General features: G+C 36.4%; 1 protein-coding gene across 2 annotated transcripts in view; it reads left to right on the forward strand.

Moving 5' to 3' along the window:
• The window catches only part of ANKRD28 (ankyrin repeat domain 28), a 126,434-nt gene extending 99,596 nt beyond the window's left edge, over nt 1-26,838 (forward strand). For both annotated transcript variants that reach the window (XM_040590072.1, XM_040590071.1), the window contains exons 12-28: nt 530-593; nt 1,905-1,973; nt 3,487-3,627; nt 7,803-7,914; nt 8,561-8,587; nt 9,515-9,589; nt 10,875-11,076; nt 12,509-12,596; nt 13,062-13,179; nt 13,780-13,999; nt 15,406-15,493; nt 15,590-15,673; nt 16,170-16,315; nt 16,488-16,570; nt 16,713-16,795; nt 18,979-19,070; nt 24,825-26,838. In XM_040590072.1, coding sequence (XP_040446006.1) covers nt 530-593; nt 1,905-1,973; nt 3,487-3,627; nt 7,803-7,914; nt 8,561-8,587; nt 9,515-9,589; nt 10,875-11,076; nt 12,509-12,596; nt 13,062-13,179; nt 13,780-13,999; nt 15,406-15,493; nt 15,590-15,673; nt 16,170-16,315; nt 16,488-16,570; nt 16,713-16,795; nt 18,979-19,070; nt 24,825-25,111 — 1,979 coding nt within the window. In that variant the 3' untranslated portion in view covers nt 25,112-26,838. The remainder of the gene's footprint in view (nt 1-529; nt 594-1,904; nt 1,974-3,486; nt 3,628-7,802; nt 7,915-8,560; nt 8,588-9,514; nt 9,590-10,874; nt 11,077-12,508; nt 12,597-13,061; nt 13,180-13,779; nt 14,000-15,405; nt 15,494-15,589; nt 15,674-16,169; nt 16,316-16,487; nt 16,571-16,712; nt 16,796-18,978; nt 19,071-24,824) is intronic.
• The last annotated feature ends 932 nt before the right edge of the window (nt 26,839-27,770 follow it).

A 27,770-nucleotide genomic window follows, 5' to 3' on the forward strand; every position in this document is an offset into this window, starting at 1 on the left:
AAAGGGCTCTTCTGTGAGTAATTGCTAATTGCTATTTACAGCCTTCACCCCAGCTTAACAGAGTTCTTTGCTTTCTCAGGGACTAAAGAGCTAAACTCAAGGATGAAATTTAAGTAGCTCCTGAATTTAGTAGACAGTCGCCCCTTTATTTAAAAAAACAGTGAAAAAATAATTATTTAAAAAAACACTGATAAATTCTAGCATATTCTTAATTTTCCTATTGCCTTCATATATTTTATATGCAATGCTAAATTACACAGAAATAATAGCAGGTAAACAGGACAAGAAAGAATATAGCCTCTTGCCTCAGTGCAGCTAATTGTCTTCTACCTTATCCCTTTCAGTAACTGTTCAAAAATACTGTGAATGGCAAGGGTGTGTTTCAAGTGAAGTAAATTTTCCGTACTTAAGTGCTTTTTTGCAAATCGCTTTTAAATTTGTTTAGCAAGCATTTCTTTTAAGAGTAGATGTGAGCAGTTTTGTGAAAGGTGGCGTTATATAACGGTTTTACAAACTGCTCGATTTGTAGGTTTTGACATTGACACACCAGATGACTTTGGCAGGACTTGTCTTCATGCAGCTGCAGCTGGAGGGTATGTAAAAAAGCATTCATGCTTTCATATTTAGTGTTCTTTTTTCAATCGCTGATCATTCCTGTTTTGTTTTGTTGGGTTTTTATTTTAATTATTTCCTCTCTGTGCTTTTCCTTCATTTTCCCCTTGGAATGTATGTAAACATGAAAATAATTTTGAGATGGATTCTATCTGCCAACAATAAAAATAAAGCAAATATTCAGCTCAAGTAATTATTGGAGTACAGTGTCCAAGTATCATCAGCCTTATCTCAGGTTTGTGCTTGGGGATGAACTGAATTTTACTTTAGATTCCCATGGATGATGATATAATTTTTAGAATTTACATCAGTCAAATATGGCATGCCCAGCTAACATCACTGTAGGACATGAGGTGGAGAACAGCAACTTTGGGAAATATGTTTTTACCACATCCATAAACAAAAGCCCAGTCTAACTAAATTAAAAGCCATAATTAAATTCCAGAGTTTAGGTGGATGAAGTAGTCAGAACTACTTGCTCATCACTTGAGTTGTGATCCATATTGATTATTGTTATTGTATTGTAGGTTTTCTATAGCAGCTACTCAAAATTGCCTGGAAGAATTGGGTAATAAATTTCATGATACACTTTGTGGGACACAAGAACTCCATGATATCAATATTTTCATTTTTCTGTTTCAATGTTGTTTAAGTAATACTGTTAAGTAATCATTGTAAGTCAAAAGATACTTGATAGATACATCCTTGTCACAAATGATTAAGGTTAAAATGCTATCTTTTCATATAAAAACACATAATTTGTGACACATTCCCTCATTCATCTCCAGTTCAGGAAAGTTACTAAGGTAGTGTTTAAACAATAATCACTATTGTACATCTGTTATGATGATCATATTGTATTGAAAACAAATTACATGAAAAAGTAAAATATATATGTTGCAACTTATGTTTGGCCTTACAATATATACAGTGAAAACTTGCCTCTGTGCTGGAATCCTGGTAGCAAAAAGCATGTGACATGCAGGTGTTTCTTTAAGAATTGAAATTTCTATTGAATTAGATTAATGTTTATGTGCTTTGTGCATGCAATTTGATATCAATAAAATTTCTATATATGGACTCGAAATAATTGATATTCTTTCCTGATTCGGTTCTGCAATTATGAAATCTATTTTACCTACCAAAATATATTTATCAAATTCTTCATACGATAGTTCAGTTCCATTAAAAATAACATGAGATGTATACATGTAGCAGTTCTGATATTTGCAGAGGCCAGTATGAAGGAAATAAAATTTGCAATCATAAGTAATATTGCATTAATTTAATAGGAATTTGGAGTGCCTAAACCTCCTGCTAAATACTGGTGCAGACTTCAACAAAAAGGACAGATTTGGGAGGTAAGACATTCTAGATTTGTATATTGTAAAGGGCTGGTAAAAGCATTACAGAAGTAGCATGTTGCAGTGTGCTAGTCTGTGTTGTGTTCCAGTGTAAATGTTTTTTTAAGATACAGTGTCTCTCATAAACTGTGCTTCAGCATATGTTATCAAAAGTTACAAACATATTTTGTTTATTGTGTTGTGTTAAGTAGATGTTTAGTCTTGTTTTTAAAGACTGAGTTCCATATTCAACTGTACTTTTTCTGAACCTTATTGTTTATAACACGGATCTAATGAGTTTAAATTGCTCTTATCCAAGGACATTAGTGGTATTTTCCAAATAATGCATTAGTCAAACCTAGAAATCTGTGCTATTTCTAAGCTTTTTTTTTAATTAAAAAATCTTTTTATTATATCTATCCTTTTTTGTTTCCTTGTTCATACTCTGGTTCTGAACACTTCTGGAATGACATTCATTTCTCTTTTTAGGATTATTTAAGTTTAGATGGCATGATCAGTACTTGTGTAAAATCTCACATCATATCATGGATAATATGATTTTCCAGGATGTGAATGGCAGGAGTAGGGCTTGAGGATAATGTTACGGATCCAAAGTTGTATTTTGCTTTAACTCTACTTCTGTTCTTTACCGAGAAAGGAACAACGATTTCACAACTTTTGTCATTGAAAGTTGTGGGGTTTTTTTGTGGGTTTGGTTTGGGTTTTGGTTTACATGCATGTTACAGAGAGCAATTATTTCAGAAGAGGGGAAAGATTAAAACAGTTAAAATTGGAGAGCAATAGGAAAAAGTAATTTTAGGGAAGAGGGAAAGAGGTAGGACACTTAAAGTTGTCTGACTGTCTCCTCAAAATTGAGATATTTATAGTAATAATCTCTTCTAAAAATAGAAAATGGAATTCTGAGTCATCTTGGTGGTTTTGAAATATTATCCAAACTGGTGGATCTAGAGAATTATTTACATATTTGAAGCTGGAATGAGTTTCCTCTGAAATTATACATCATTATATTAATATGTCATGGTTTTGTTATAAGAAGACAAGCTGTATATTTAAAAGTTTTCTTTAACAAGATCTCTGCTATGTTAGTATAGTTTAAAATAAATAATGCTTCCCTCTCAGACAAAATTCTGATCTGCTTGTCGAAAATATGTACTTGTTAACAGTTGTATTTTATTTTTACCTTGCTATGCAGTCCTTGAATTTCTCCATTTTTATTCCATGTGGCTTAAATTACTTAAATAAAAATAAAATTTCTAGTGTAAACTTGATTTTCCTCTAAATGTCTGTACAAGACAGTTGATACAAAGCTTCCCTTAATACAAAGTTTGTGCATATTTTAGCTGACTGTTCTGTATTATTAAATAGCCCCATTTTTAAGATAGTAATGACACACTACAAATACTAGTTACAAATGTAAGGATTTAAGTTTCATTTTATTTTGCTTTATCTGTCTCTAATATTATTCTGCTGTTATTTACCATTGTACTTTTTATTTAAATGTGTACTAAAGAACTCCACTCCATTATGCTGCTGCCAATTGTAATTATCAGTGCCTGTTTGCCCTTGTGGGATCTGGAGCTAGTGTGAATGACCTTGATGAGAGGGGTTGTACACCTCTGCACTATGCAGCTGCATCAGACACAGATGGAAAGTAAGTGGCATGCTTTGTGCTAAAGACTTGCTCCTTAGAGACATTTGAGCTGTGAATTTTGTGTATGTTCTGCCTTCAGATTCGACAAATGCATTTTTGATATTGATGCTTAAAGATTAAACTTCACAGTGGATTATCCATTGTATATAAAATATTTTATGTCACCAGTATTTCTGAGAAAAATGAACAATAGTAACACGTATCATAAGTTTTTAGTTATGTCCTATAATGCAGATGTCCTAATTCAGGAATTCATTAGGAACAGAGTTTTCAAACCTACCTGCTGTGCAGTGGTTGAGTAAATACCATTTGTGGGGGTTATGATGACAGTTGCGAGCAGTAAGGTCATTTGGCTTTAAAATGAAAATATGATGATGATGATGGTGTGTTTTATGTAAGGTTCTTGATGTTGCCCAAAAATCTATGCAGTTAGTCAGAAGTACGCTGTAAAACTAAACTCTGAGTTACCATAGGCCTGCATCAGGATAGAAGTTAACTCAGCATTTCAGTATGAGATGCTTTATCTATTTCATGTTTGATTAAACTATTAATGTGTGGCATTACAACTCCAGCTCTTGTTAGTGTTGATTTTTGTGAGGTTACACTTGCATGCATTAAATGCATCCAGAAACTTTCATAAATCCACAAACGTCTCTTGCATGTATGTATTTTGTAAGTAATGGTTATAATTAACATGGTTACTAATGACTTCAATGCTTTACATGCAAAGCTTATACAGATAGCACAAAATTGATGAGGTTACTTCAGCTCCAGACATCGTATGTGTTGAGGAAACTTGAGAAGAACGCCGCTTGCATGTGCACACGCTCACATACAGCGGTCAAAACAAGCTGGTGTGCAGCGTAGCATCTCAAGTGCGCGCAGTGGCACCTTCACTGCAAAAGTGCTGCCAAGTGCTGTGTCATCTTGTTTTAATACAGCACCTTTTAAAACGTGAGGTAGCAATAGGAACAAGGTGGCGTGTAACTCACAGGGTGGGTTTTGAAGGATAAAGAATACTTTCATGGCCATTTAACTAATATTTAAAGTACATGCCTTTTTTTTATGTAAAGCCAAACTTCAAAATGAAATTGCTGCTTTTTAGATATACTTTCAATTCCTGCTGGCGCTTGCTGAGATAATTTTACTTTAATTGCCTTCCTACAAGTTGAGCTAGGATTAAATTTAGCTTCACAGTTGCTCTGAAAACCTCCAAACTATAACGGTTCTTCAGATGACATCGTTTTGCCATCTGCCTTACAAAAGGCATGAGCAAGAATGATGATGGCAATACTGCAGAGCTTTGGGAGGTAACTCAAAGAATCGTCTCTGGAACCCACACGATATTGCCCTTCTGATTAACAGTTGGCTCTCTGGAAGACAGGCTACAAAGCTGAATGGCCTGAGAAGAAGCTTTTTATATTGATGCAGCAAGATAATTAGTAACAGCTGGAAAAAACAGTACTGCTCAGCTCATATTCAAAATAGGAACGACGCTAAAAATGATTACTGAGTTGGAATATAAAGCCTGGGGCTGGGGGGGTGGGGAAGTCAGGAAATTATCTATATAGAAATTCCAAAGATATTTATGTGTATTTGTATAGTCTTTGTTCAGACATCTTTAAAGACAGATTTTAGAGACAAGGACACTTTTGCTGTAAATTATTTTCCAGCTTCTTCCTGTATGAAGTATTTCTTTTGTATATGTAACAAATACTTCTAATCTGGAACAAACACCAGTAAGCCTCGTTTTGACAAGACTAGAGAGAGCAGTGATTGCAGAATGAGATATAAACTAAGCAGCATCTTAGGGGAGAAAAACCCCACACTCTTTCTATGTTAGAACTATTTAATAGAGAGTAAAATAAATGGGGACAAAATTTAAGTTACCTGGGCTTTCAGGAAGTTTGATTAATCTCCTTTTAAAGAGGCCTGTTGAGGTCAGTTAATTATGTAAAAGATGCAAATCTTTTTCGTGGGTAAGAAGAAACGGCAAAAATAATAATCTGTTTTGCATTGGAAGGAATGGGTACTCAAGGATTTTTAGTAGACTTTACTTCCAGCAGGGTATTTAGCTTGTGGTTTTTATGGGCACACAAATATATGAAGTACGTAAGTTTAGATAGCCAAGGCCAGTGATGTTTGACATTTATTAATGAGCCAGGAATGTTAAGACAAAGTCGTTGATTAAAATTGACAAAGTTAGACAATTGGACAAATAAAATGTAGGGACAGTAATCCTCACTCAGTGGGACAAATTGACTTGTCTTTGGCTTCTCGGAAACCTTATCCCATTTCAATTCAAATAAGAACATGCAAGCACAGCTGCCATTCATGAAATTCAGGCATTTGTTTACGGGGCAAATAAAACCTGAATTATTTGGTTAAAAACGAAAATATGCATTACAGGTAGCTTTTTATTAGGTACATTGAAGATGTTGTAACGTTATTTACATCCTGTGTTACTTACGTTATTCTTCAAGACTGGAGAGTCTTTACCTTTTTCACTACCTGCCTAAGTTCTTTTCTCCTTTATGGTGGGCACGAAATGATGAAATGAGAATGCACATTGGTATCGCTCCTGCTGTTCTCAACTTTGTAACGAGACAGTACTTTATATATAGGCGCTTCTTAGTTTGTAGTTTTTCCTGCAGCTTTTTCCCCCTTTCGTCTTCACTCATCTTGTTTGTTACTTTCAACCTTTGTCTGGAAAAGCAAATGTCAGGTCTTCACTTCAGTGAATTGCTGTTGTTGCACATGGGGTTATTAGGCCCTTGACCCAGAACAGCTGTCTTACATTGAAATGTATTTCCATTTCATCGCAGCTGGTACTGGATCTGCTTCAGATGATGAATTTGCACTGTTCCATCTGCTGTCTCCAGGCCCTTCCTTGAAAGAACTTACAAAGACTTCTGATGTTGCAGGGTCATGCTGTCTTCCCTTAGGAGATGGCTGCTTTTGTAGGATTTCTGCCTGTATTTCTCCAAGGTTTGAATGTTCCCCAGAGGTTTGAATGATAAAGTTTCTACTCTTAACAGCATTGATCAGAGGTCATTTTAGGATTTGTTCCTCTCAAATCTAAACCTGCCATGTCCTACTGCAAGTTTTTCACCTGACATCACAGCATAGCCATATCGTAGAAGTACGAATGTTGAAATTTCCTGAAACTTTCCAGCAAACAATTTTCCATGAGATAAATGAGAGCTAAAACCTTTATATTGTCAGTGTAACCAACTGGCTTGTTTGTCACTACCGATAACGGTAATCTGTGAGACCTTTAGATAATCTGTACTAAGGAAGAAAGGTGCCAAGCTGGATTTGACAAGATAATCTATTTTGTAGCTTCACATGCGTTTTATTTAAATGATAAAGGAGAAACATTTCATAATCCCAGGAAGAAGGGATTCTGTACACTTCAGAAAAACACCAAGTTCAAGGTCATGACAGTGACTTTGCAAAATGTTAGGATAGACAACATATAATTATGAGTAAGTTGGCTTATTGGTTGGAATCGTTTAGTATGCATGCATGGAGTCTCTTAAAAAGAGAAAAACAGAGAGAAGGAGCTGACTTTCATAACCTGTTTTTCATCTTCCCTGCTGAGTGTCTGTCGTTGAAACTATGCTGATCTTGTGCTGTCTTAAATTTTGTGTAGTGGAAGTAAGGAATTGTAGGATAAAAGTATCCCAACAGCTGAGTGTGTCTGCTATATAATAAATCAATAAACGGGTGTCTGGTAGAAGTGTGTGTGTGACTCTGGATACATATCATGAAGAACTCAGCTATTGGTTCCCTTCCATATCAAATACGAAAGAATGCACTGATACATGAAAAGACACAAAACCAGTAATGAGTCTTATTAACAAAGGCAGCTGCAGTTGTACTAGCTGGGAGGAGAATGGCCAGGAAATACTAGTATTAACCAAGTCAGGTAATTCAGAGGATGCAGGATGTCTGCAGAAAAAGGATTCTTGCAAATTTTGAAAGCTTTGTGATTGACCTTAACGCTTGGTGTAATGAATTAGGTGTTCTGTACTCCTAGCCAATATTGTATGTTAAATCAGTGTTCCCGTGTGCCGTATCCTATTTTCCAGTTGAATTGGAGCAATTTATCGCTTAGCATAAAGTTGCAATTCCGTATTTAGATATATGGTTGCATGTGTCAATTTAAATAGGTGCCTGGAATACTTGCTAAGGAATGATGCCAACCCGGGGATCCGAGACAAACAAGGATACAATGCAGTTCATTATTCAGCTGCTTATGGTCATCGCTTATGCCTTGAATTGGTAAGAAAACGTATCATAGATGAAAGGTGTAACAGCTGCTCTTAGAGTGTGATGCAGAGGCCAAGGGATTCCTCCACCTTGGTTCTTCATCTGTAAAATACGTCAGTAGTGTTTTTCAGTCCTTTTGAGGATAAATACTTAAGCACTTAATACTCTTCAAACAGGGCAAGGTGAGGAGCTAAGGTGCTAGATACTGGCTTAAAAAGATAATACATTCTGCAATGAAGAGAGAACTGGTTGAGGATGTGGGGTATTAGTTTTGGGGATTTTTTTTCTTAATTTAGAATACACTGCTAAACTTTTTCCTGATGGCTGAAATAAAGGAACTACAGGTTATCCCGCTGACAAGTGTTGAGCAATTTCACAAATGTCATCTGAAGGAGCAAATTAAAGTGTACTCATAACCTGCAAAGTAAGGGTGCCTTTTTAAATAGTTCACGTACTTACAGTAACTAATGGCCTCATAATAGTATATCGGATAATAAAGTCTCAGGAAGTTTTTTATTAATCCCTTTGCAAAAATGTGTATGTTATTTGATATGCTAATTTTATCTTCTCTGTGTTATACAAATTAATATTTTTACACAAATTATACTTTTCTATTCAAATGTATTAAAACATGAATTCTGAATATTTTTAATTGCAGATTGCAAGTGAAACACCTCTAGATGTTGTAAGTGTATTATTTCTCACTGTTAAAGTACAGCAAAAGAGAACATGTAATTTTAGAAATACTGCTTATTTTTAGACTTTTTCAACTATTTCTTCAGTGCATAGATGTATTACTTGATTTCAGTTACAATTTAGATTTCATTGCAATTCAGAATTTTACAATAGAAAAAAAATTAAAAAAACATTTGTCTGACAGTGTTATAAAAGTGCGATAATGAAAACTTAGTGATCTGAATGTATTTAGTATTCTTCAAACACTTTCAGTGTTTTAATTCAACTAGTTTACTAAATTAAATGTGGTCTTGAAAAAGACCCAGAATTAAAACTTCAAAACACATCTGAAAGTAACAAATGGAAATGTATATACACAGATATTTTAATCTTATTTTGTAACGCCTGTGTCTTTTTAAGTCCATTTCTTCTTTTTGGGAAGTGTGGGGGTTTTTTTGTTCTGAGAATCGATATTCCTTTCTGGCTTTTCATAATGCTTTTCTTGCTGACTTTTCACCTATCTAAATGCTTACTTGTTTGGGGTTGTTTTTTGGGTTTTTTTCCTGCTACTACAGCTGTTCTTATCCGTCCTTGTCTTCCCTTTGTCTGCATTTCAGCTATATTATTTCATATGGCTGCTTCAGGAAAAATAATAATTTTAGATTAGTTTCTGATTTAATTATTGCATTCCTATGCAAAGTTAACTGTGCTTGGGAGATGAAATTGGGGGAGGGGTTGCAGTCACTGCAATTCAGACTCTTTATAAAAGGTTGAAGGAGATCTAGAGTTCCTAAGGAAACTGTAATCCTACATTATTCTTCCTATTTTTCTTCCTTTTATTTTTCAGTCCATGTATACTGGATACTGTAGCAATTATTGCTGAATGTTTTTAAAGGTGAGAGGGTTTGGCACTCACTCTGATTTTCTCTCTGTTAAGCTGATGGAAACATCAGGTACTGACATGCTGAATGATTCAGACAACAGAGCACCTATAAGTCCGCTGCATTTAGCTGTAAGTATTTCATTCGTTAGTGATGACAGCTCATCTAACGGCAAACAGTTGTTGACGTAGGTTTATTCATTCTGGATTTTTTTTAAATAGGTCAATAACGGTAAATGAAGCACAAAAATATGTACTAATATTCCTGGAAAAGCTATATAGGGTGATTTTTGCATTTCACTTCTAACTTGCTTCATGGAACAGCTTTCATTTGGAATCTTACAATTAAGATTTATGTTATAATTTATACTAATAAAACTTATAGAAGACTTGTTCGATAAGTAACGATTACATTTTTTTTTGTCATCAGCGTTGTTTTACCCTCATCATTGTTTAGCATGAGAAATGTTTGTCCTTACAACTTTAAGAGAGATTTGCACAAAGAGTAATGCAAGAGAGGACCCGATGAAACTGCCTGTACAAATATACCCAAAATACAGAGTAACCAGCAAAATACGTAGCTTTCATCTTTTCACTGGACTTTGAGCAACTGGAAAACCACACTGTACTTTTTGGAAATAGCCTAAGTCTCATGCAGAGTGTTTGTGTGTGTGTGTGTGTGTATGGTCAAAGTAAAAAGTAACCGTTAATGCTGGTAAATGAAAGCAGTTAGACTGTTCCTGGAAATTAGTTTTGTCTGTGGGCAGAGGTTATGTATCCAAGAGTATATATCTATTATGGAAATTATAAAGCCATAGTTGTAGGTGTTTATTTTCATTATTAACTTTGACACTTTGTCTTGACACATATTTACAAAGTATTCTCTCTGCTATTTTTTTACCTTGGTATATCCATTCTGATCTCTTAACTGTTTCATCCCCTAAGTCACTTCTGTTTTACCAGTTATGTTAACTGTAGCTATTTGTACTGTGTTATTTTTACTGTGTTAATTTTATTGGCTTTTTCTTCTTAAAATATTCTTATTTTAAAAAACTAAGAGGGATTAGTCAAGTTTGCATGTGTTCCTCACTTGAAATAATCTGATGGTAATTTAACTATAACATAAAGCAGTGAAACATGCAATATTCAAAATACTGGTAGTTATACAACTTAGAGACATCATTTTCTGTAAGTAGTTTCAGTTGCTGACTGAAAGGATAAAAAAAAAAAGCCACTAACATTGCTGCAATTTTGTATGTTTTTTTAATTAGTTGTAACTATTGTAACCTGCTGCATCAGTAGCTCTTCCACAGGTTAAAACAAAAATACCATCTTCACAGTTTCATTTACATAGTGTTGGTAAGGAAAGGAAAAATGTGAAGGGTGGAAAAACTGAAGAATTTTCTTATTCTTGTAGGCTTATCATGGCCACCATCAAGCTCTGGAAGTGCTGGTACAGTCACTGCTGGACCTTGATGTGAGGAATAATAATGGAAGGACACCGTTGGATCTGGCTGCCTTTAAGGGTCACGTGGAATGTGTAGATGTGCTTATTAATCAGGGAGCATCAATCTTGGTGAAAGATTATGTTGTAAAGAGGACCCCTATACATGCTGCAGGTGTGTGCTAACCACTAACCTCTAAAATTCTGGCTTTCGAAGTGGCTCATCTTCGTGTTTAGAAGTCTCGTATCATTAATGCTCTAAGAAATGATGTTTAGGAATAGACAACTTTCAAGGTATAAGCTCTGCTGAGAAAGCTGTAACAAAGCAGTTGCGGACAGAAACCAGGATTAACCCAATAAATCATTGCAGCTCGAGGCTCTGGAGGAGTGCCCTGTCCTTGCCCGTTCAGCTAGCTAGGCTGGCTGTGCTGGCAGACGTCAGTGACATGTTCCTGTTTCTCTCCTCGTCTTTCGTGCAACCCAAACTGTAGGCCCAAATTTAGATACGTGAATTGTATTGCATGTCTTGGCAGCTTTGTAAAATACTTCCAAAAATGACTGGAGTCTTGGAGAATGTTGTGAGTTTGAGAAGAGACATGAAAACTATACATTGGGGTTTTTCCAAGGATTTAAATGACTCCTGAGCGTTTTGGAAATAACAGCAATCCTTTGCAATATTTTCTCACTGCATTTCCTAGAAAAATTCTATAAACCTACTTTTTGCAAAGTCTAGCATTCATCCTATATTCTCATTTCTTCCTCTTTGAAAATAGACTTACTTAAATTGGCATTTATAGTTACGGTACTCTAGAAATGTTGCAGTAGAAAGAGCATTAGGGACAAAATATTGTCGTTCTAGCCATTTAATTTGTTGTCCATGAGCACAAGCTGTATTGTTATATTTGATTTAGTTTCTCCGAACTTGTTAGCATTTCTGCCAGTTAAAGAAGCATGAATTGTCACTGTTCTTATGTGGACTGAATATTGCAGCTGTGTGTCAGAAATAATTTCTTCTCCAACGAGCGATCATTTATCTTTCATGGGTTGCATTTAAATGTGATTTCTCAAATTTTTGTTGCTTTTATTTTTCCCTTTTTTAACTGCTTGGTTAATTACTTTTATGCATTGTATTTCCTTCCCCTCTTTCTAAGTATGATTTCAGTTATTATTTCATAGCTTTACACATGCTACGCTTGCTACAACGTCTGTGTATGATTAGCTAGGTATGTGTTTACCTGTGCCTTAAAACAAGCAAAAGTTATGATAATTACTGTATTTAATTATTTCTTCTTGTGGATGTTGTAGAAACATATATTTAAATTATGGTTAATGTGTACACCTCATTTATATACAAAAAACAAATAGCTGTTGGCAACTGACAGTTGGAATCAATTACTTTTAAAACTATACAGTTGAGAATGCCTGATTTCTGAAATAATTTCTAGTGCTTATACTTTTTGCTTTAATTTAATTATAACAATGGTGAAGTTGTACAGTGGGTTCTCAAGCTAACAGCCTTCTAGTCTGAGCCCGTTACCAGTATGTTTGAGCTGTATACTCAAAGGCAACTGATGTAAAACTGGTTGTATTTTTATGATGTTTTACAGCTACAAATGGTCATTCAGAATGTTTGCGGCTGTTGATAGGAAATGCAGAACCACAGAACGCAGTGGACATTCAAGACGGAAATGGACAGTGAGTTCAAATGATACATATTCTGTTCTTCACAAGTTATTGTATTTTATTAAAGGAAAACCTAAATATTGTACACTAGTGATTTTTAATTTACGAATTTGAAGGGAGATGATATTTGAACTAGGACAAGTGCATCTGTGTATTTTGCAATAAACATAATGGCGGTGAAAAATGTTATTTTTTTTCAATTGAAAGTAAAATGTGTCTTATTGCCCAGATGCTGAAAAAAATGGATAATAATAACTTAATCAGGACTTCTGAATTAAGGGATATTAATGTATTTTCTTGACTCTAAAAAGCAAGTATTACTTGAGTGGTATTCTCAGAGTGAAGGTAATACTAGAGATGATCATTGATGATGTGAATGTTAACAGCGTTCACCAGAAGGGTAGTTAGTTGTATTTCAGCTGGATCTAGTCTGTTAAATTTCCATGTAGATTACGCTTTATTTCACTCTTTGCTCAGGACTCCTCTGATGTTGTCAGTTCTCAATGGGCACACTGACTGCGTTTATTCACTCCTTAACAAAGGAGCAAATGTAGATGCCAAAGATAAGTGGGGAAGGACAGCGTTGCATAGAGGGGTAAGAGAATATTCTTTTTTCTGTCCCTTCCAGTTTTATGCGTACTAATTTCAAATACAGACTTACTAGGTAGTGTTAATGAATTTCTGGTTATTCTCATCATGCCATTCTTAGCTTTGAATTGTCTTTTTAGTTGCTTCCAAAAGGCTAGCTTTTGCCTGTTAGCTGTGTATCCTCAGAATGTTTTTTTAGACTTCTGGAGTCTTTTAATTTTGCCGTGTTGACTGGAGAGGTCTCAGAGTACTGTTTTTTGTTATGGGTCAGGGTAGTGTTAACGGGAGGAAGAAGACTGTGATGCATGCTGTATGCCAAATTTCTTTTTTTTTTTTTTTTTTTATAGTTTCTGCCAGATGAGGCAATTGAAAGAGCCCTAGAGATCAGCAGTTCATTCAGTGTTATTCCAAGAAATTCTGTCATTGATATTATAGTACACTGCTATTTTTCCAACAGAACGAATGTTTTCAGGAATAAAAATAATAACTGTCCTTATATTGATATTATTTAAAAATGTAAGAAATTGCCCGAGGTTTGCTTGCTTTAGTTATACACCTTGGCTTATATACATGAATATTTGCAAACTTGCTATTTCTTGTCTCACAGGCAGTCACGGGGCATGAGGAATGTGTGGAAGCATTGCTTCAACATGGTGCTAAGTCCTTATTACGAGACTGTAGGGGACGAACCCCTATACACTTGTCAGCTGCATGTGGACATATAGGTGTTCTTGGAGCTCTCCTGCAGTCAGCTACGTCTGTGGATGCAGTACCTGCAATAGCAGACAATCACGGCTATACATCACTGCATTGGGCCTGCTATAATGGTAAAATACGTTAAAATTGAAATACAGGTCTAAATGTATTTGTTGATACTGAGAAAGTTTTACTATTTATAAAAGCAACAAAGTCTGTCCTCTTTCAGTTCGTCTTAGTCACTGTGACAATATGACGGACATGGTATCTTGAGGGGGAGTGCTTTAACAGCGAATGCATAGTATGAGGTGTTTGTATTACATTTTTGTTATAAACTGCCCTCTTTAGTTTTGTGCCTCAAGGAGTCTTTTAAGAAATTCTGCATAGTACCTGTGAGTAGAAGTGCACCACACATCCCCCAAAAATAACCTTCACAGGGAGTCTTGTAAGGAATGGTTTCAGATTAAATCTTTTTTTAAACTTGACTCAAATCAACCTTGATAGGCATAAGAAGCTAAAGTATATACAAGTGATTCAGTCGTAATTTTTTTCTTCACTAATACTTTTCTTGGTTTTGGGGGTGAGGGAGGACTTAAAAGGTAGGAAATTCATTTGTTTCCTTTGCTAAAGGTTTTCTTCTATGTGTTCATCTCCAGCATAGTGGAGATTTTCATTTATTTCACCTCTGAGTCACATGATAGAGAAAGGTCAAGAAGTAAGGGTTTAGAGCTTCATTTTACTGATCTATTTTAAGTGAAAAATAACTAGACTGTCTTCACAGCTGGAGCAACTGGGTAATACACTGATAATTCGAACTAGAATAACATTTCTATCACATCCATAAAATTAAACTTGCAGCTTGGTCCATGTTCAGAGTGACCACAGTGTCTGAATAAAACAAAATTGAAATATGCTTGATCTGTAGAATGAAAATTTGAAAGCACTTGTGAAAATACAGATCTTCAGACATCAGTGAATGTTGAGCTAAGGTTCTCTGCATATATGCATCAAAGATCAAAGAGTTACAATTGTTAGCTACCTGTACGGCAGTAGGCTATAGAATTTTGAAAATAATAGTATGATAGGTTGACCATGTTCTTTTTAAGCTTTTGTTATGACTGTTGACTTGGGTTTTCTTTGGGTTTACCAAGGCAGTGGAACAAAAATAACCCTCAGATGGTGGAGACATTTTCATGTAAACTAAGTGGTGAATGTACAGAAGAGTTTGAAATGTGGGGGTGGAAAGAACTAAATTAAGCGCTCTGGATGTTCTTCAGACAGCATGAGATCCCTTCTAAATTTCACAGAGTTTACAGTGTTAAATGATAGTTTGGTTTTCAGGATTCTAAAAACGTCCTAGTCCCTAAATGTAGCCCTGTCAAATACAACCAGTGTGTCTTTGAAACTTTCAAATAAAATATCACTTAATCTAATTTAGATATGTATTTTTGGTTGTAATCCATAAATAGACCTTTTCTTTTCTTTTCTTTCTTTCCTTTTTTTTTTCATTAATACCTAATTCTTATATTTGCTTTAGGTCATGACAGTTGTGTAGAGCTCCTCCTGGAACAGGAAGTTTTCCAGAAAATGGAAGGAAATTCTTTCAGTCCATTGCATTGTGCTGTGTAAGGAAGTGCAAAATTATTCTTCATAGATTTCACTGCTGTATTTAACAAAAGATTTATCATTCTGTAAATAACAGCCTGTTTAATTCATTGTAGGATAAATGACAATGAAGGTGCTGCAGAAATGTTAATTGATACACTAGGTGCTGGTATTGTAAATTCAACAGATTCAAAAGGAAGGTAAGAGTGTAAATGCACAGTGGAAGAACATCTGTAATGTAAAAGTGACTCTGCTAAATTCTGTGATTGTTTGGGTTTTTTGTATATGCTGCTTACGTTAATTCCCTCTTCCCCTCTTTTTATTTTCTGAAGATTTTTATTCTGTGCTAGAAATAAAATCTAGATTTTTAAAAATCCTGTTCTGATTTAATAAACTTGAATTGGATTTTTATTACATAGGCAAGTTGGAGCATGTTTTAAATTGTATCACTTTGTGGGTAGCACTTTATGCGTATTTTATTTTTTCTGAATCAAATTATAATAAACTACGTAGAGGGAATTATTTCAAACTTGAAGGTGACTTTCTAAAGGCAGCAGTCACAACTCCAGCAATACTAATTTCAAAGGATCAGTGGGAGGGATCGCCCAGTCCTTTGCATCTGCAGGATCACAGTCAGGATGCCCCGTGCAGAAAGCACAGGTGACCATGGCCATATTGTCTTTTGATCTGTTGTAGAACTCCTCTTCATGCAGCAGCTTTTACAGATCACGTCGAGTGTCTACAGCTTCTGCTCAGTCACAATGCTCAAGTAAACGCTGTGGATTCTTCTGGGAAAACACCTTTAATGATGGCTGCAGAAAATGGACAGACAAATACAGTTGGTAAAGAGAAAGTTTATATACTTCTGCTCCTGGCTTTGTCAGTCTTACTGTGGGTGAAGTTGCCTTATAGTTAATGTCCTTGTGGGTATATTTTGTCCGAATTCTGTTTTCACTCTGTGCAAATGTAAGCCATTAAGATGCTTTTAATTAATACAAATCTTTATTTCCCCAGAGGTGCTGGTTAGCAGTGCTAAGGCTGATCTGACTTTGCAAGACAGTTCTAAGAACACAGCACTCCATTTGGCTTGCAGCAAGGTGCGTGCGTAGTCTGACTGACAGTGCTGAGCTTTGCGTTATCAAGCACTGTTTGCAGATATTAACTTGTGACTTCGAAAAGGCATTCAAAGCAATTTTTGAAGAATATTTTTTATATGACAGATGTTTGTTCTGTATTAAGGGTCATGAAACTAGTGCCTTGTTAATACTGGAGAAGATTACGGATAGAAACCTCATCAATGCCACCAATGCAGCCTTGCAAACGTACGTATCGGCAGTGAGTGTGTTTTACAGATGAGTTTTTGGTGTGTATCTTGCTCATAAAGAGGAGTATTTTACAGAATTTTTTCCCAAATTGATTGAATTTTATTTGCTTAATACGTACCAAGAGCTGAACTGACTTGAAGTGAAAAAGTGTTTAGCTCATACTTAAAGTTCTAGTTTTAGCTGGGTGAAAGGGATGATAAATAAATCTTACAGTATTTTAGCTTTGAAAAGCTAAAACCAAACAGAACCAACCAACCAACCAAACAAAAAAAGAAGAAAAAGCCTAGCTGAAGTATGCTTTTATTCTTCAGCATGCTTTCTGCTAGCAAAAGACACCTATTCCTACTAGGATGAAAGAGTATTTTCTATAAAATATCATGGAGAGTACGGTATTCTTAATGCTTCCTGAAGATCTTCTCTCAAGTAGAATTAAGCTTATTTTGTTAGCCCGATCATAAGGAAAACTTAGAAATGTAAGTGGTATGTCATACTAGGGAATATATATCAGGATGGGCTTTTAAAATTAGTCTTCTGCATTTTTTTTTTTCCTTTTAAAGAATGTATTTGTGTTATGGGCAATATTTGGCACCTGATACGTGGCGTAGTTATGTCCATGTGTTGTTAGACCGCTTTAATAACACTATCACAGACCATTTAGAAAAATAACACTGGAACTTGTAAGCAACTCGCTATTTGACCTTACATCCCTTTCGGAATCTGTCCTGTTCAAACTCCTACGGTTCTTCCAACTATGCCCAGGGATCTGCTTGCACTAAGGAGTTAGCATAGAAGTAAGGAGTTAGGGAAGAAGTAACTAAGGAGTTAGGGAAGAAGTAAGACTTCTTCCCCTGCTCTTGCTCACCGTGGTGCACCTCAGGCAGCAGGAAATAACCAGAAAGCAGGAAAGGGACTGATTGCCTCATTTCTGCCTTGTAGCAGGGATGTCTTAAGAGAAGGAGAAGCAAAACCGAGATGGGAACAGAAGTGGGAAAGTACGCTGCCACAGGCTTATGTAATTCTACCCACATACCTTGGCTCATACAGTCTGATCAAGAGATGTTGTGGGGGAAAATTGGTCACATATTTGCACCTCCATGAAATGTTTATATGAATTTCAAGATTTTAACAGTTGTTTAAAATATTACTGGTTAGCAAATGTTTTTTAATAACTGACTTTCTGAACAGCTTCACGTCCTACTTTGTAGCAAGATAAGCATTACAATTGTTGGCCTCTATATTGAAATTCTTCCAATTACAGTAACATTTTGCAGTGTGCAGTAGTTCTTGAATTTTAATCCTTTAATATAAGCACCATAGATACAGCTGCTCCTCTTTGTATCTTTTGCATTTCTGTTCTCTAAGTAAGGCACTTATTTCCAAATCAAAATACAGTTCACAGTTAATTCAAACAATTTTAAGAATCTCTAAACAAATGTAGAGAACTGTAAAGGAGGAGGGAAGTAAGCAGATGTATTCTGTTTTCCTGCTGAGTGGTGGTAGGGTTTTATTAAAGCCAGGGGTAACGAATTTTGAAAAACTGTTGCATTTGAAAAAGATACAATTAGAATATTTGAGGTAAAGCTACACTTCCCTTGGTAATCCAGTCACTGCAAAACAGTTATGGTTAACAGTGTGAGGTTTTGAGAAGTAATCTGCTTTTGTTGCTTCATGCATTATACTATAAAATAATGCTTTTATCTCTAGTCACTTCTAAAAGGCAGATTGATGAAATTCTTCTGCATCTCTTATAAGCATTTACATGCCATAAAATATGACTACCATTCAGCTGTTAGTATTCTATTGCTTATTGCCTGTGATGTGCGGTAACACTGCTGCGGTGGTATCTGTTGCAACAGTTCTGTGAAGGATTTATCAACAGTAGGGTACTAGATGTTTCTAACTTTTTTAACATAGTAAAGTTCATAGGTAAGCAGGTCTTCCTCACTGCTTGGTGCCGTAAAAAGAAGAAAGTGCACAATTGTTATTGTAGTTTCTTTGCAATAAGAAAATTAATATGCTGTTTTTTTCCCCATCTCAGTTATTACATCTACAATTTTTATATAATGTATAAATAACATACAGGTATAAATACTTCAGTAATCATTTACCTAGATGCAAGTTACCTATCTTACTTAATATCTTGTTCTAAGGTTTATATATGAGTTTGCTTGTCTTCACAGACCTCTGCATGTAGCTGCTCGGAATGGACTAACGGTTGTAGTTCAAGAGCTTTTAGGGAAGGGAGCAAGTGTACTTGCTGTAGATGAAAATGGTAAGAAAAATTTGTTTCCCCATAAGGAACTTTTGGTTTTAAACTCAGCTCACTGAAAAGCAGTAACCCTTTGGATTTAATATGAGCCTTGCAGTCGGTTCCCCCATAAAAAAAAAAAATGTGCTGGTGATGGGTTATTTTAGCAAAGCAGAAGAAGTGTAAGGAGAGGGAAGACTTTCAGAACAATATAGGTCATGGCATAGAAGTGTTTGGATTGCATTTATATAATGTGTATCCTATAAATACACTAGCCTTGGCGTAACTGAAAAAGGTCAGAAAAACATAATGCTCCAAGTAAGCTAGAACGTTCAGCTGTTAAGAAGCTGGATTGAATTGCCATTCATTTGGTCATGGTAGGTATATTGGAATTAGCTTTTAAAAACGAGGATGAATTACAGATCGGTTACCGGTCTCAAGCTTCTGGCTCTTTATAGAGTTTTTTGGCATACAGAAGTAAGAAAAAGTAACTGCTTTATCACAGAGAATAAATCCTACGCCTTGTTAGAACAAAAGAAAATCAAATCTACTGACTTCTTACTTGCATGTTTTCATGGAAGACATCTGTGGTCCTCTGAAGCTGTGCTTTTAAAAGCCTAAGAGCTCTTGCTCTTATGCCATATCTGTTGTGTCATAAAGCAGTAGCTGGGATTTGAGAGGGGAGTTTGGGGGTTGCGGGGGGGGGGGGGGGGCTGGGGTGGCTTGGTTTCTTTCCAGAAGGGATGTGCCTAATTAATAGTTTGAATTATATTTCCAATTTGGAAAGTTCTTCCTCTCTTAATGTTCACTGTAACTTTCTCTCTGTGTTTCTCAAACTACAATGCTTAAAGTGACATGGGTGTTTTTAAAGAGCATTCCTTACCTAAACTAGAGGACAGGGGTAACAGCTAAATGAAACTCCCTGAAATGAAGAGACTGGAAAATATATCTTTTTTATTTTGTTCCTCATCACAAGTATGCTAACTGGAGATGTATTTTTGTGGGCTTTTTGTGTACAGCCCACCAGTCCCTTGTTAGGGTGGATCTTTGATGTAAGAGAGAAAAACATTGTTTGTATGGAAGTGTCAATTCTCTGGCAGCCTGGGGTTCTAACTGTAACGTGTTAAAGCTTTTTACGTTCTGCTTGTATTTTAAATTGTAAGATATCTGAATGCTAACTAGTCTTGTTCCTCACTGTGGTTCTTTCTAACAGCGATTGCTTTGCTTATAAAACTTTAAGCAGCCTTAAGAATAGTCAGTGAATTCTTCTTCTGTTGGATGAGTGTGCCAGTTTAAAGTACAGTATATGCAAAGTGCTGAAAGTTGTGAAAGAGCAAGGGAAACTTGCATGGGATTTATCAATCTATTTCACCTGTCCCTGTAATTTTTTCTTAATGTTTAAAGGTATTAGTATGTCAGCAGGTTTGCTAAACCTGTTCGAAAGTCATCTCGGTTTCCATAGTGTACCTTTTATATTAAAAGGAAAAGCTGGCAGTATTGATAGCCAGGTTCTGCCTTCGGGCCTCTTTGTCTTTCATACCTACTGCTAGAGTATTCGTGTCCCTAAAGAAAAAAAAATCACATATATTTAATTCTGATAAGGTAAAAATATAGGTGAAGTTACTTCCTTTTTTTTTATGATTATTAGAAAGGCTTAAAAGAGTATGATTCATGCATTTTGGGGGGCGAAAGCTATCTGTTTAGCAAGGCAGTCTCAAGAAATAGGCGCTGGAATGTTTTGCATCACAACACTGACATTCTCTTACTTTAGCATAGTTCAGGTAAGTTCAGTGATCTACCATGCAAGCTTGCATTTCAGATAGAATTAGATGAAATTGGAGGTAAAGTTTTAGCTAGTGTTTTACATGGAATCATGTCTTAATATATGGAACATGTAACCAGCAGAACCTCGGCTCGTACGGAGTGATGATCCATTTCTCGTCATTGAAGTTGTCCCTTTCTGTAAGGGCTGCATTGACTTTTTTTTGCTATAAGTCTCTATTTGTATCTGTATCTGCAAAACTACTTAATAGTCCTCTGCTGCCATGTCTGGGCTGCATAAAATTATCAAAAAAAATGAGCTTTAAAAAAACCCAACATCACTCCAATTATCTGCATTTCAGTTTATAATTCATTTGTAAGATACTTAATAGTCTAGATTTGAGGTCATACTGCTTTTTTTTATTGAGTTTCCATTAATGTGGTGAGAAAGAACCAATGGCTTTGGGAAAAATGTAATCCTCTTGGTTCTTAAAAGACTAAATGCAAATGAAACAGCAAATCAGCTGTCCAGTATACTTCCCAAAAGCAGTCATGTTGAGGGTTCATTTTCACTTCCACGTTGCCCATGTTTCCACACCTGTTGTGATGAAATTTTGCTATCTACAAAAATTCTGTTGATTTTGACATTTATGCAAGTTCATCTGTCTTAAATGAAAGAAAAAGCTAGTAACTTCTTTTAATACCATCTGAAGTTTTAGTTTTGGTCACTTAATCAACTTTTCAATTTTGTTTGGGTTGGGTTGGGTTTTTTTCCCCTGCTATTTAACTTACGAGGCTAGCTAAATTTCCTGATGTGGTCTGTCTTTTGTCGTATTAATGTGCACCACAGCAGTGAGAGGAAGCATTCTCTAACTCCAGAGACTGACATAGCATGGAGGTTTCTTTTATTTCCTAGATTCTTCGTTACAGTGATCATTGAGCCTTTCAAGCATTTTATTTAAAAAAAAAAAAAAAAAAAAAAAGGGTGTGGGGGGTGTGTGGATTTTGGGTTTTGGTCCTTTTCCAAGCCTTCCTTCATTCATATTCTAGTTTATGTTGGACATCTCCAGTTTTCTGGAAGAAATTTTTCTTGTAAATGCTTATGAAATGACTCATGCCTCAGATGCCTTTCTTCTCTTTTCCAAGTGTAAGACTTCATTCAGTTTATCTTGAGAACTGTCTTTGCACTGACCACATTAATAACCTTCTCATTTTCCTGTTGGCGCCTTCATGGAAACTCTCAAGCCCCAGAGGAGGGAGCAGCTCTGTTCTGATGGGGGGAGCCCTGGGCTTAAGCCATGTCCATCACACAGGCTCTGTTTTCTGCTGTCCAAGCAAGCTGCTTCACCTCACTCTGCTTCTATCGCCCCATCTACAAATTAAGATAGTAATTTTGTTGTTGTTGTGTGAAGGTTTATACAGGTACAAGTACAGATCATGTGGAACATTATATGAGGACTGGGTAACGAGATTTCAGTGGAGCCTGTGTATTTACCAACATCTTCAAAGAAAATTTGAAGTATTTATACCTGTTGTTGCCCTGGAATATGAATGATCACTTTGCAGTTAAGGGACTAAAAATATAATTTGTTCTTATAATTCTAAAATAATATAGACAAAAATAAAGTGGTGGAGGACGCAGATGTCAGTCTTTCATGGTGCAAGCAGTTACTTCATCTTGCTACATCTAAGGCAGGAATAAAACTGTGATTTCATTCCTACTTAGGAAAGCCAGGAGCTTAAGACCTACGATTGCATATTAGTATAAACACTGGTTTTATAGAACGTTTAACAGAAGCAAGTAATCTGTTTAATCTTTACATTGACCTTTAATTTTTTTTATGATGAACTGGGATGTTCCAGAAGGAACATAAGTATGAGTATTCGGGATCTTAGCAAGAAGCCTTTAAAAAAAAAATGGGGGGGGGGGGGGCAACCTAAAGAGAGCGGGTGACTGCTTGTTTTTCTTCTTTGAACTTTTATCAAGTCACATTACTGAAAGAAATGATGTTGAATACGGCCAGCTATTTTGTGTGCCACCTTACCTTCATACGGTCTCCAGCAACTGTAGATATTAAATTGTGTGCATTTGGGTATCAGTTCTGAGCCTTCTGTTCTGCCTTACGTGCCGGAGATGCAGACTTCATCCAAGTGTAGCAAGCTGTGGCCCTTGCTTCTGAATCCTCTCAAAATGTATCTCTTCTGCAGACTGTCACTGTTAACTCTGAGCTGTTTAAGTGCTGTGATACCTTACTAACATGAAAACATCTGCTGCGCTGCACTTCTGTACGGCCCTATCGCATGGTCAGCTGGTGCGTTTTGTGCTTGAATTATCTGTTTCCTTGGATTGTATGCCTCTCTGAGCAGGGACTGTTGTCTAACTCTGTTCCAAGCATCAAGCACAAGGTCTGTCCTGAGCAAGTAATAGTTCAACCGCAAGATCGTCCCCTGCTTGCTGTTTTCTTAATTTCTAGCTGCAATTATTTTCCTTAATGTGCCTACTTGTTTAAAACTTCTGTGCAATTGTACAACACAATAATTACTCTGGAGCTGTATCCGAAAACCTGACCTGCATCTGCTTCTACAGTAGAGATGATTCCTTTGTAGTTGAAACACTTGCTGGTAGAACAGGCATTGCCTCATTTTCCATGCCTTTCCAAGGTCTGGGTAGAAATCCATCGTGCAGTTTGCTTTAAAGCCATCTATTATTTAAAATTCCTTGTGTGCTTTTTTCCTGGATGTTGCATACCTTCAAGTTGTGGACTGGGGGTGGTGCAGGACTTCTTCCTATTGAGCTCGCTGTGGGCATATCTGTTGCGTGCAGTGAGAGATACCGCAAGGGTGCTGCAAGGGGATCCGGCCACCCGCCTCTGCGTGGAGCCAGGGTGAGGGAACTTCCTTTGGTCTTGGCGGTAGAATTAGCTCGATCTGTAGTTGTACTTGGGTGACTGCCCTGCCTCTAGAGCTGCTGTTGTCACCGCCAATTGCAGTGCCTCGGTGTTGTCAGGATACCCTGAGGCCTGTGCCAGAACTTCTCCTCAGGTGCTTTCCTGAACAATTAAGTCTTAAAGCGTGAGACAGGAGTAAAGCGCAGATCTCCACTCAGGAGAATTTGAAGCATTTTTCTTGACACATAATGAGTAGAGGCAAGTATGTAGAGAAGGGGAAAGCAGCGAAAGCAGAAATGTTGGAGGACAGTTAGAGCCCCAGTTACCCAGAAGAAATTTCACAGCTACTTGACCTGATTGAGCCCAAGACCTCCTGCATCTGGGAGCTGTAACAGTAGCATTGCCTGGCAGAAGGAGTTTGGCCGGACCAGTCAATAACCAAGAGGTGTAGTTTCTCTCTGCAAGTCCTAGCCCACTAATCCAGCTGGCATTTCCTCAAATTTCTGTGGATTTCTTGATATCCCTCAAATCAAAGTTAGATGTTGGCTTTATCATTTATATTGCTGTATACTGCAATGAAGTATAGGTTCATGGAAATCGTATACTCTGCCTTTTCAATTAACTGGCACTTACGCTTTAGCCAGCTTGTTGCTGAGATAGGACAGTCTTATTAAAATAACTGTCTGTGATGAACAGCTATGTGGAAGCTTCTGGATGAAGAAATATTTAATGTGTTGAGCTGTAGTTTCTGCAGTGGCTCTCTAGTGAATGCCTTCACCCATCGCTGTTGGCTGGCATTAGTTGTCTGTTCTCAGCCGGGTGACTTCCTCACCATTTTCAAATCCAGGCTTTCTCACTGGCCTGGAGTGTCTGACTGTGCTTAACAAAACACATCTCTGTTCCAAAGCCCACTAACTTCTGGGTTGGTTTTGTAACCAAAAGTTTAAAAATTCTAATTGATAATGCATTTAATTATTTTTTTTTGGGGGGGGGGGGGGGGGGGGCGGTTAAAGAGTGCAGAGCTAAGCAATATAAAATACTTTTGCAGCTGAAAGATTACATGCTCTTGGAGGTATTTTTACATTGTCTTTATTTTAAATGAAGGCTTTGTTTTTTCTTGACTTTCTAGGTTACACACCAGCTTTGGCCTGCGCGCCCAATAAGGATGTGGCTGATTGCCTAGCTCTCATTCTGGCCACAATGATGCCTGTTTCATCGAGCAGCACGTTACCTTCCCTTACATTCAATGCCATTAATCATTACACCAACACCTCAAAAACTGTCACCTTCGACTCTTTGCCAATCATGAGGAGCGAACATAGCTCCTACTGTACTTTCAACAACATTGGCAGGGAAGGTGGGTACCCATACACAGAAGACGACGAGCTCAATGACTCAGATTCTGAGACCTATTAGAAGCTACATTTTGTAGGTCTGAAGAGTGAACCCTCATGCTGGAAGGTCAGACTTGTGCTATCACAAAGCTAGCAGTGTTTGAATGCCAAAAGAGGACAGACCTTTGAGAAGATGTTTGTTGGTTTTCTTTTTTTTATTGTGTTTGCATATAAAAAAAATCTGTGAGACTCTAGGAAGATTTTTAAAAGCATATTTTGCAGAAGAAGCATAAATTCTTGACTAAGTACTTGGAATCCGTGGCAAAAAAAAAAAAAAAAAAAAAAAAGAATGTCAAAACTGTTTTATTTAACTGTACCTACCATTCTGTTTCTGGTGCCAGAAGTAATTTCTGCAGACTGGGCACCCTACTTGATGTAAATGGACAGCACTATTGTACAACACAAAGGATGCTAGATTTAAGTATTATCAATAAAACTAAAACCATTTTGAAGGCAATAAATGAGTTTGGTACAGTAGGCATTGTTTGTGCTGCAGATTGCCAAAGGACCAAATAACTTAAAGAATTATTTTTTTTTTTAATTAAGTTTTTGCGAAAACTGGAATAGGTTATTTGAGAAGTTGTTTCAACCAAACCTTAATCACTTCTGAAAAGAAGCTTAGATTTGGGTTTAAATGTTGGGGCGGGGTTAATTATTTTTTTTTAATCATCTGAAAGCCTTCCAACACTATTACATGTACCATGAAAGAAAACAGATGTACTTTTAAGTTTTTGGTTTCTCTTTCTTTTAGGTGAAATGAAAATTAACTTGTCATACTTTTGTAATACTGAAATTAAACCAGCTAACAAGGTGAAGTCAGGGTGAAAAATGTACAGTGTAATAAACAAGGGAAGGGGTGGGAGATGTGGGAGGGAAGCAGTAATTGTTGCACAGCTTTAGGTTTTTTTAACTTTGGGTTTTGGATTGAGATTTTTTTTTTTTTAATTTAAAAATACACCAGTAACTTGGAAACTATGAAACTGCATAAAAAATTGAAATGAAATGTCTTGATAACCCTGTTGTGGCTGAGAGTTCTTTTCAATAATTTGTCCACTTCCTTACATTGTATATCCCTACCACTTTTTCTTTTTTAAATCCTGGCATTACAAGGGGCAGGGGGAGGTGAATTTAAAAGTATATTTCCCTATTAGAGAAAAAAAGTACAGTGTCTGGTCTGTGGGAAGAGCTGTGTATCTTTGTTGTGCTCCATTTAGAAAATAAACAGCAGAAGCAGGTCCCTGTAATGTAGTTCAGACTTGCCCGAATATTTTTTTTTTTAATTTATAACAGACTACTGTGTTTTTTAATTGCCTGAAGAATGAAAAACTGACATAAGTAAGCTGAAGTTTTGTCTGTTAAATATGAATATTTACTTTATTTGGCTCTGCTTTAACTATAACTGTTACTTTTCAAGTGAATTTGTTCATGTACATGCAAGGAATCCTTGCGTGTCCTGATAAAGTACAAATAAATTACTACAAACTGATTCCAATTTCCTTTTTATCCTTTTTGTATTGTGAACTGGAATCTTTATGATATTGTAAATTATCAGCTGGTTTTCTGAACATAGTGTGGAAACACGGGACAATATTTTGATCTATTTGATAATTTTGTGGGTTTTTTGAAGAATTAATGAGCATGTACATAGAAATAGTGACTGCTTGAATACTGTATTTACCTGCACTCTTTCAGTACTTCAAGATTCCTGTATATTTTACGGACTATAATAAAACCCAAATGTGAGTTCTACTAATGAATAATTTATTTGTATCTACTAAGCATTAATGACGACGTTTCTTTGGTTGAACATTTATAAAATCTACTTCACAAAGGCTTTACCAGCATTTTAATTCTAAAGTGAAGGGTGAGCTATTTAAAGTAATTTTAAAAGTTAAATGACTTCATTATTCCTTTAGGCTTCCATTCAAGTGTTACTTTCTTAACCATTTGTGCCTGTGTTTGTTGTTTATATAAGCCATGTGTTTGTGAGCAGAATTAGACGATTTTAGGGCGATGGTGATCTCTGTACTCTCTTGCTTCTACATCTTGCAAGTATGGGGCTGGCTGGGAGTGATGTACGTGCCACAGCCGAGCATGGAGGCAGCACTAAAAAGATGCATATTGGCCTGTTGGGAGATGCACTGCATCTATTTAAATACAAAGGTTGAAGCAGCACAGACCAATTTTTCCTCGTACGCTTGTGGAAAAGCTGAATCAGAATGCCAGGTAGCATGCCTGTTATTTAAAAGGTAATTGCATATTTCTCTTAAGGAAATTGTCCAATTTTTGTTGATTCAGAGGAACCATGGGAAGATGGTATTAATAGTATATAAAAAAAATACTATCTGTGCTAAATTGTATTTTACTTCAAGATGACCTGTTAGTGTGTGGTGTCTGTAGCCATGGGGCAGTTAATAGGAAGGGACACTCTGATCTTCATTGGAAAAATCAGCAGGGCAGTAGGGACTGAGCTGTTCATGTCCACCGTGTGCCTGGATGATGGAGGAGAAGAAGCTCAGAAGGCGCTGGTTTAACGGTTACGAGATGTAGACATGGAATACAGGCACGTGCAGAAGAAGGTGCTGTGGAACACCTTTGTTTCCTTAAGTCAGCCAGAAATTGTGCCTCTCCTCCATTTCATTACTACTCGACTCTTGAGGAAGAAGACTTTTTTGCTGCAT

Source organism: Falco naumanni, chromosome 4 (assembly GCF_017639655.2).
Source record: "Falco naumanni isolate bFalNau1 chromosome 4, bFalNau1.pat, whole genome shotgun sequence".
NCBI classification, from domain to species: Eukaryota; Metazoa; Chordata; class Aves; order Falconiformes; family Falconidae; genus Falco; species Falco naumanni.